This window comes from Agelaius tricolor, unplaced genomic scaffold (genome assembly GCF_023055355.1).
Source record: "Agelaius tricolor isolate 1412-34295 unplaced genomic scaffold, bAgeTri1.0.p SCAF_4, whole genome shotgun sequence".
NCBI classification, from domain to species: Eukaryota; Metazoa; Chordata; class Aves; order Passeriformes; family Icteridae; genus Agelaius; species Agelaius tricolor.
Window position 1 is genome coordinate 48,688,955 of NW_027269264.1, and position 9,114 is coordinate 48,698,068.

The following is a 9,114-nucleotide window of genomic DNA, read 5'->3' on the forward strand; positions in this document are numbered from 1 at the left end:
CAATTAACTGGTTTTGAAAAGCAGGGAAACATCAGTGTCCAGTGCAGGGCTCTGGGGCAACACAGGGGGGCTGGCAGGGGGGCAACCTGAGGCAGAGCAAGGGCATTCAGGGATGCTGGGGCTGCGTGGTGGCAATGGGGCTGGCTGGGCAGCCCTGGACATGGCGCACTACTGACACCCCTAGGATGTTCCCCACCTTGGGGACAACCTTGTGGCACCCAGCCTGCTTCCCTAGCCCAGCACCAAGATGAGTCTTTTGCCTGTGAGCAGCCCCACAAAACCCTTCTGCTTCAACTGTGGGGTTGGTATGTGGGGAGCTCAGACCCTCTGCAAAAAGCAGGGTATCAACTCTACGGTTGTGACAATGGAGGCCAGCTGTACCCTGCTCAGGCCAGCCACCTCTACCCCCAAAAAAGCCACCCCAACACAGAGCCACTGAAGTTGCCACCAAGATGTTTTATTAGAGAGCAAGTGGGTAGTGGGCATTAGCCAGGGGGCCAGCCCATCTGCCGCCCCCCCAGCACATGGAGGTGTAGGTGGTAGACAGACTGTGCGCCATGTTTCCCATCGTTGATTACTGTCAGGAGAGGTACAAGGGTCAGGCAATCCCCTTTGTCCCCAGCCCCCCAGGAGTACCAGTGAGGGTCCTGCCCCACGGCATGATAGGGGATATCAACTCACCAAGGCGATAGCCATCAGCCAGCCCCTCTGCCTGTGCCGTGCTTGCCGCCACCACCATCAGGTGCCCCAGCAGCTGAAGGAGGGGGGAGTGGCAGGTCAGCACTGTATGACCCCCACCACCAATGTCCCAGGGACCTCTCTGGACTCACCTCAGTGTCCTGAGGACCCACGCGGCTGATCCGGGGGATGGGACGCTTGGGGATCACCAGGAAGTGCACGGGTGCTTGTGGGGCCACATCACGGAAAACGAGGCACTACCAGGGGGAGCAGGGTAAGCCCCACACCCGTGGGTTCTGCCCCCCTGCCTCGGTGGGGACACAGCTCCTGCTGTCCCAGCTACCTTGTCATCCTCATAGAGAATGGTGGCAGGGATGGTGCGGTCGATGATCTTGCTGAAGATGGTGGGCTGCCCTCCTGCCTCCTCGCCAGCCGCTGCTGCCTGCTGCGCCTTGCCCACCTCCCCGTCCTGTCTGCCGGGCGCTGACACGCACCGCCGGAGCTGCAGGGCATACCTGGCTTACAGCCTGTGCCCGTGGGGACAAGGACAAGGACACCGCCGTGGGGGTGGGTGGGGGCACGTGGGGGAACACGCGTGCAAGGTGATGGAGGGGAGCACATGGGTGTAATGGTGGGATGCAAGTGGGGGTGGCAGGGGACACATGGGGGGATGCACAGGGGGCTGACATGCAGTGCATGCTGGAATATGGGCGAGGGATGCATGTGGGGTGATGCAGGGTACACGTGGGGGTGATCGGACTAATGCATGGGGTGATGGTGGATGTGATGCGGAATGCATGTGGAAAGTGGTGGGATTCATATAGGGGTCCAGGGGGTGCACACGGGAGTGATGCTTGGCTGTGATGGGGGTACCACATGGGGCAACAGGGAGGTACACACGGGGGTAACAGTGATAGGGGTAAGAGAGGCAGATCCCCAGGGGGCTGGTAGCAGGCTGTGCTGACAGGGGTGACCGGGGACTGTCCACAGCCTGGACAGTGGGCTGTGCTCACTAGGCTAACAGGCGGCTGTCCACGGGCCTGACAGAGATCTGTGTCCTGGGGGTGCGGCTGTGCCCAAGGGGGCGCACGCTGGGCTGGGAGTGGATACCCACGGGTGGATACCCACGGGTGCTCCGAGGCGCCGGGCCGTGGCCTAGGGGTGCGCGGGCCGGCGCTCATGCCCGCCGCGGACTTTGCCCGAAGGTGTAAGTAATGGCGAGCATGGTGCGGACCCGCTCTGTTGTCCCTGTTACCCCGCACACCCCGGTGTGCCCCCCTTATCCCGGGTCCCCCATCCCCGCGTCCCCCCGCGCCCACCTGCGCCGGGCGCAGCGCGCCCCGCACCAGTCCCCGCGCCAGCACCGCCGCCATGGCCGCCGCTCCCGCCCCCGGCACTGCACCCGCCCCGCTCCCGCCCCCTTAAAGCGCCACCACGCCGGGCATGCGGGCAACCTTCGCGTTGGAGCATCCCGGAGGGAACCCTTCGACCAGGGAAGATGGTCACTCCCTCCCCGAGGGGAGTCCCAACCCCGGGCGTCCGGCCCGACCTCCCCTGCCCCTAAGCGTGGGTGCCTTGACCAAACAATTGAGGACCCCGGGAGGAAGGCTGTGACAAGTAGGTTTATTTGCACTCAGAAGCCCATTCGTGGGCGCTTGCGGCGGGGCTGCGAGGCAGAGGACAGCTGGCTCTGTGAAGACGGGAAGCACAGCTGGCTGGCCTGGCTGCCAGGGAGCTCTGGGGGCTCGGGGGGCCCCTCGGCCCACACGGACAAGTAGTCCCGCAGCGTCTTCCGCCGCTCCTTGGGGATGCCGCGGCAGCGCAGGCTCTGTGAAGACAGCAGGGCTTCGTCGGGCGCTGGTGAGGGTGGGTGGCTGCGAACTGGGGGGCTGCCTGCTGGTGGTGAGCCCTCCTGGGAGAGAATGGATGGACGGCCAGGGGAGAGCAGTGAGGGGCCCACATCACTCAGCTCGGACAGCTCAGACTGGTAGGTGAGGGAGGAGGTGAAGCTGGCTGAAAGGCTGCGGTGGCCCTGGGCTCGCTTCTGCCGCCGCCGCCGCTCCCGCAGTGCCCGCTGTCTCTGCGCCACACTGAAGCTCGTCCTCTCCTCCCACCACTGGTCCCAGTCCCCAGCCCAAGCCGCTGTCAGACGGTTACTCAGGGGGTCCGGACCCCCTGCCAGCTCCAGGGTCTGTGGCAGGGGAGCGGGCTGGAGGGCCAAAGGCTCCCAGCGCTGGATGCGGCCCCCTTCCTGCATGGTTTGGCGTAGCCGCTGGCGCATCTGCTTCTGCAGGCTGCTGGGGCCTGCTGGCCCCTCCAGATCTCTGCGGGTGAAGAGGCGCTTCTGGCTGAGGCTGGGGGGCCAGGTGTGCTGGGGAGGCTCCCTCCAGGCCCTGGAAAGGGCCCTCAGCCAGCGGCGGTACCGCAGGGCTGCAGCTGGGCTGGGCACTGCTGGCGAGGGCTGGGGGCTGGCAAAGGGCTCCTGCAGTAGTTCAGCTTCGTCCAGGGGTGCTGGCATGCCCACGTCCTCCTCCTCCTCGTGGATAATCACCTCCAGGTTGGGCAAGTAGAATGTTTGCTCTTCCTCCTCTTCTCCCTCACTGCCCAAGCCATGTGGGCTGCTGGCTGGAGCCTCGAAGAGGGGGGAAGAGCCAGGGGCTGTTGTGGCCTCATCCCTCGATGGGGGTGCAGGGGGCTGTGCTGCCTTGTGGATCAGCCTCTGGCAGAAGACATCCCCAGCCTCAGAGAGCTGGAAAATCAACATGGACTTGCGTGGTCCATCCTCCTGCAGTGTGGCAGCCAGCCCTGCAGGAAGAGGCAGAAAGGCATTGTCACCAGAGTTCCAGTCCTAGGAATATTTCAGGGGCCTGGCCAGCAGTGGGGACTGCCTCCACCCCTCAGTGAGCACCCTCACTGCTGACTCCTGCCCTGTACATCCTTTTCTATGTCATTAATCACTTCCGCAGCATTGTTCAGGGCTTTGCTCTTGCTTTTTCAACCACCCACCAGCCCAGCCATGACAAAGGCTACACTTCCACTCTGTTCCACCTTCTCCCCCACCAGGAGCTGCAGCCTGGGCCAGTGTGGGACACTCACCTGCTGCAGGGGCTGAGAGGCGCTGCTGGAGCAGGTGGTGGCGGTGCGGGAGCTGGGTGGGCAGGTGCTGCAGGCACTCTGCGATGCTGTGCAGCTTCTGAGGAGTCCCCGCCAGCTGACAGGCCGACTGGCTGCCCCCTGAGGAAACACCCCAAAAACTGTCTGGTGAGCACAGATGCCAGAGCAGCAGCTGATCCCAGCAGCAAAGAGGCTAGGAGGTGGGCACAGAGGAGCCCTGGCTTTGTAGCACCCCTGGAGCTTGATCTCTTACCCCAGTATTGCAGAAGCAGCAGCTCCTGCGTGCGGGATGCACCAAGCAGCATCTTGTGGCTCCTCCCAGGTTTCCCTGGCATCAGGTGAGCAAAGAGTGGAGGTGCCTTCATCATGTGTGCCCACTTCAGAACAGGCACCAGTGGCAACCGCTCATCCAGCACATACATGGAGAACTAGGACAGAAGTCTTGGCTCAGACAGGACACACCCCAATGCACCATGGCAGCTCCCCTCAGATGGAACATCCTCATGCCCCGTGGGCACTGGGAGACACAGCTGTGCAGCGTGTGTTCCCCAGCTCCCAGCTGTGGTTGGACTCACCTGGGTGGTGACAAGGTACTGTGAGGGGTGAGCCCTGCCCAGGTACATGGGCAGCACCACACGCTCGCCCTGCTGGCAGCCAGCTTCCTCGCCCACCTTGAACAAGTCGAAGTGGCATCTCTTGGGGGCCTACAGCAGTGGAACAGGGCACAGTCAGCACTCTGGGCCGTGGAACCGTCTTCCCTGCCTCCCCCAGCCCCACGCCTACCCTCCCAAGCTCACCCGGGCATCCAGGCACTGCAGGCCCGTGCGGTCAGCACAGCTGAGCACCCGTGGGTGGGCAGTGAAGTCACTCCACCGCCAGGGTGAATGGTCCCGAAAAAACATGGTCTGGGGGTCATGGCGCAGCTGCTGCAGCCTGTGGGGAGATAGCAGTATTGGCATGGGGGAGAGCTGCCCCAGTCACTTGGCCTCCCATCCCCTGGGACTCCACTGTCTGCGAGAGTCCCTAGACAGCCCTGAGTGCCCTCTCTCACCCAGTCTCAACGCTCCAGAGGTAGACGGTCCCACTCTGGGTGCAGACAGACAGCTCCCCAGGAAGGTGAGGGCTGCAAGACAGGGGGCACAGCATCATCCTGGGGCGACAGAACCTGCCACACAGAGCAGGGCTGCACCACAGAGCTCCCTCCTTGCACAACCCCTTCCTCCAACACCTACCTGACAGTGAGGCAGGAGGCAGGCACATCAGTGCGGATCACCTGCAGTGGGGTGGGAGCTGCTCCTGTCTTGCCTGGCACCCTCCAAACACCACAATGATAGTCTGAGCGAACCCCAACAAAATCTGCCATAGGGAAGGAGGTGGCATGTGATCTGGCAGCATCCCAGGGGGCCCCTGCTGCCCCTCCTCGCTCCATCCTGTCTGCCTCGAGATGTGGATCCTGGGCATGGCTCACCTTGCCCATCCACACGGGCTGCAGCCACTTGCCGGATGCGCCCGCTGAGCTCAAACTGCGCTGGCGAGCCCCGGGCGTGGGGCAGCTCCTCCAGCACCACATCCTGGAAATCTGAGGTGCTGACTAAGGGCAATGCAACACAACCCCCACTTCCCGCCCCAGAAACACCCCATGGGGAAGGATACAGAGGTGGTTCATGGCCTGTCCTCCGGGGTGCACCAGGCGTCCCACGGGTGTCTCCCCGTCCTCAGGGGGCAACCAGGCCAGTGCCCCCCCAGTGAGGCTGTCATCAAAGAGCAGGTTGGACCACTGCTGTGCCAGCTCCTCGTGCAGGCAGTCTGCCAGCAGCCCCAGCGGCACCTCGAAGAGCCAGTCACGACAGAGGTGGGAGAACCAGCGCAGGCGGGAGGCCAAGTGCTGCCGGGGGCAGCCGCTGCAGGGCATGGACAGCATCAGGTGGGGGGACAGAGCAGGAGCCCCCCAGACCTCTGCAGGGCAGGGGACAGAGGGACACTCACCGTCGGGCCTCCAGGCGGTCGATGTCCTCCACCAGGGCCGTCATCCGGATGGTGCTGTTCCGGGCTGGTCTCTACAGGAGTAGGGGGCAGAGTTTGAGACTGGCAAAGGGAAGGGTGGGGAACAGCACTGTTAATCCCTGGACAGACAGTGACCTTCAGCTTGGCGTTTCCCAGGTAGAAGTTCTTGTGTAGCAAACGCCCCAGGGAGCCAAAAGCATCTTCTGGGTGATCCACAAAGAAATGGCCCAGCTGTATGGGACGGAAGGGAAAGGGTCAGTGCATGCAAAGGTCCCCCGCTGCCCCCCAGGTCCATGCCAGGATGCAACACCTCAAATCCCACCTGCTTGGCGAAGTCCAGAGTAGCTCCAGACTTGCCTGCCCGGAGCTTCCTGCACAGGCTGCTGCGGTACAGGATGTCCTGAGGCGCAGGCGAGGGGATCCAGCAGCCTGTGGGGAGAAGGCAGAGCCGCTCGGCATCACACGAGCAGAGGGACGCCGCTCAGCACCGCGGGGCAGCGGCAGCGATAGAGGCGGAAGGCACGTTCCCCCCAGCCCCCGAGCTCCCTCCCGCTCCCGCGGCTCTCACCCGCGCTGGGCAGCAGCACCGGCACGGCCGCAGCCTCGGCGGCTTCCCACTTTTCGCCCGTCGCGCCACGGCGGGGCACGAACGACGGGTGCGCCTGTGGGGAGCGAAGGGGGAGAGTCAGAGCGGCCCCTGAGCGTCCTGCCCGTTCCCTCGGCCGGCCCGGTCCCGCGGCAGGGTCTCACCTGGCGGCGGCCGGGGCCAGCCTCCAGCACCTGCCCGTGCTCGCCCCAGCCGGCGACCGGCGCGGGGCCACCCTCTTCCCGCGGCGGGCCGGCGGTGAAGTATGAGGGAAAGAGCGCGGCCGGGAACTCCATGGCCGCGGCACCGGGCACGGGGCTGCACGCGGAGACGGAGCGGCCACCGCGAATGGCGTCACCGCCGCGCTGCTGCTGCCGCCACCAATCAGCGCCCGGGAACAGCGCAGGACGGAGCGCCGCCGGCGGCACGGCCACGCGGGCCGCTGCCTCCCCCTGGCGGCCGGAGGGTAAAAACGCACGGCCGGCACGGGGAGAGGGACGGGATTGGCATGGGAACGGGAAGGGGAAGGGGAAGGGGAAGGGGAAGGGGAAGGGGAAGGGGAACGGGAACGGGAAGGGGAAGGGGAAGGGGAAGGGGAAGGGGAAGGGGAAGGGGAAGGGGAACGAGAACGGGAGCGGGAACGGGAACGGGAGCGGGAATGGGATGGGACCGGGAATGGGACCGGCACCGGGAACGGGAGTGGGATGGGAACGGGAACGGGAACGGGAGCGGGAATGGGATGGGACCGGGAATGGGACCGGCACCGGGAACGGGAGTGGGATGGGAACGGGAACGGGAACGGGAACGAGCAGGGGAACAGTGGGACCGGGATAGGAATGGGATGGGAATGGGAACGGGAACGGGAACAAGCAGGCGAAACGGTGGGACCCTGATGGGAACGGGACCAGGATGGGCAGGGGAAGTGTTGGAACTGGAACAGAATTTGGCACAGGGAACAGTGGGATAGGGCCGGACCAGGACCGGCACTGGGGAATCATCAGGACAGGACCCCGCCGGGGCACGGGCAGGAGGACGGGCATTGTTTCCTTCCCTCTGCTCCCCTCGAGGGCAGTGAAAGCCCCTGTGAGTCCTGCTAAGGGCACACCTGGTATTCGGTGGGCCTGGTTGTGTGGCCATGGGGCACCCCACACTCCAGCAGGGTGTGTGGGGCCATGGGACAGTCTCAAATATCTGGAGGTTGTGGAGTTGAAGTGCGGCTCCTGGAAGGCTGAGGGTGTGCCAGTCCCCAGTCCCAGCCTGCCCTTCCTCACCCCTGCCTGGCCTCAGTGAACCCACTCCCACCCCGGCTCTGTGCTCCTTCCTCCCCACAGGGTCATTGCTGCCTCCCCTTGAGGGACCCACCTGGCCCCGGGCCCCCATGGGAGCCCACACAGAGTTCAGGTTAGTCCCACGGGGCTCTGATGGGACCCTAGAGCTTTTGGAGAGTATCTGGAAGGGGGACAAGCACCCCTGTCCATTTTCCAAGGAGACCATGACCAGCTCTCCCCTTGATGGTCCTTGTACATCCCTGTGCCAGAGGCCACTGGCCCCAGAGCTGTGCTGATGCTGTCTGCACTGGGGAGGGAACCCCCAGCCATGCCTGGAGAGGGTCTGTGCTCCGGGGAGGGTTGCTGGGCAGTCAGGCTGGGGTGGCTGCTCCTGCTGCAGCTCCCAGGATGCCCTGTGGGGAGCACAGGATGGGAGAGGAGCATTCCCATGAGCAGTAGCATTCCCTGCTGCCTCCATTATGGCCCAGGAGGATGGTGATGTCAGGGGAATCTGGGGATGATGTCAGGGGAGTTTGGGAAAGCGTGATGAGATTGTTTCCAGTCAAGATGCCCTCATCCCTGCAGGCGGTGCCCAGACCCCCTCTGAGGGACACCTCCTCTCTAAGATACATGTTACAATTTGCTTTAAGAAGGTGGTAGCCACTGGTAAGAAAACCACCTGACCCCCTTACATAGTCCACCTGGGATAGGCAGCCCTTACCACCTTCAGCTCCATAGGTAGCCCTCATTGCCTCCCATCCCTTTCCCTAATTCCAGGGCATGCCAACAGCTCCATGTCCCTCTCCATTATATATTTCTGTGCCCAGGGCATATTCCTGTCCCCAGGTCCATGTCCCTATCCCCTAGATCCACATCACTGTTCTCTGCCATTTTTCTGTCCCAGCCCCATGTCCCTCTCCCCCAATCTATGTCAGTGTCTGCGGCCCCATGTTCCTGTTCCTCAGCCCCATATCTCTGTTCCCAGCCTCTATCCTTGTTCCCAGCACCATGTCCCTGTCCCAAGCCCTGTGACCCCATTCCTGGCCCATATCTCGGTTCCAGAGACAAGTCCCTGCCCCCAGCCCTGTGACCCCATTACCGACCCATATTTCAGTTCTAGCCCCATGTTCCTGCCCTCAGCGCCTTGTTCCCGGTCTCAGCCCGTGCCCCTGCTCCAGACGGTGGCTCTGTGCCCCGTGCCCCCGTTCCCGGCTCCGTTCCAGCCCCATGTCCCTGTCCCTAGCGCCTGTCCCTGTGCCCAGCCCTGTGCCCCAGTTCCCGGTCCATATCTCGGGTGCCAGCCCGGTGTCCCTTTCCCGCAGCCTCCCATCTCCATTCCTGCCCGTGTCGCTGTCCCCCCGTGCCCCGGTCAGCGCCGGGTCCATCCCGGGGGGAACGGTGGCGGGGGGAGTTGTCTCTCGGGGCGGTCGTGGCGTGGCGCGGCCGCCGGTGATTGACGTGCCA

The 9,114-nt window shown here is 64.1% G+C and overlaps 2 protein-coding genes across 2 annotated transcripts; both read right to left on the reverse strand.

The window, feature by feature from the left end:
- Positions 1–436: 436 nt before the first annotated feature.
- On the reverse strand, positions 437–2,079 carry HINT2 (histidine triad nucleotide binding protein 2). The gene is made up of 5 exons (XM_071425636.1): positions 1,998–2,079; positions 1,022–1,180; positions 831–935; positions 682–754; positions 437–577 (listed from the first exon to the last, which is right to left on the reverse strand). The coding sequence occupies exons 1-5, from the start codon at positions 2,049–2,051 to the stop codon at positions 486–488; spliced, it is 483 nt and encodes a 160-aa protein (XP_071281737.1). The 5' UTR covers positions 2,052–2,079; the 3' UTR covers positions 437–485.
- Positions 2,080–2,281: 202 nt separating this feature from the next.
- TAF1C (TATA-box binding protein associated factor, RNA polymerase I subunit C) lies at positions 2,282–9,087 on the reverse strand. Its single transcript, XM_071425638.1, has 14 exons — positions 6,547–9,087; positions 6,365–6,458; positions 6,119–6,225; positions 5,932–6,027; positions 5,779–5,849; positions 5,446–5,693; positions 5,261–5,371; positions 5,025–5,148; positions 4,844–4,915; positions 4,590–4,725; positions 4,368–4,496; positions 4,046–4,220; positions 3,775–3,912; positions 2,282–3,483 (listed from the first exon to the last, which is right to left on the reverse strand). Exons 1-14 carry the CDS (start codon positions 7,420–7,422, stop codon positions 2,312–2,314), a joined length of 3,549 nt encoding a protein of 1,182 aa, XP_071281739.1. The 5' UTR covers positions 7,423–9,087; the 3' UTR covers positions 2,282–2,311.
- Positions 9,088–9,114: the final 27 nt, after the last annotated feature.

Coding starts and splice junctions, on each gene's coding strand:
- HINT2 (XM_071425636.1), bottom strand. CDS start 2,051: ATGGCGGCGGTGCTGGCGCGGGGACTGGTGCGGGGCGCGCTGCGCCCG. Junction 936..1,021: donor TTCTCTATGAGGATGACAAG/GTAGCTGGGACA, acceptor TCCCCCTGGTAG/TGCCTCGTTTTCCGTGATGT. Junction 755..830: donor TGGGTCCTCAGGACACTGAG/GTGAGTCCAGAG, acceptor CCCCTCCTTCAG/CTGCTGGGGCACCTGATGGT.
- TAF1C (XM_071425638.1), bottom strand. CDS start 7,422: ATGCCCGTCCTCCTGCCCGTGCCCCGGCGGGGTCCTGTCCTGATGATT. Junction 5,372..5,445: donor ACAGGCCATGAACCACCTCT/GTATCCTTCCCC, acceptor TCAGCACCTCAG/ATTTCCAGGATGTGGTGCTG. Junction 3,913..4,045: donor GCTGCTTCTGCAATACTGGG/GTAAGAGATCAA, acceptor GTGTTTCCTCAG/GGGGCAGCCAGTCGGCCTGT.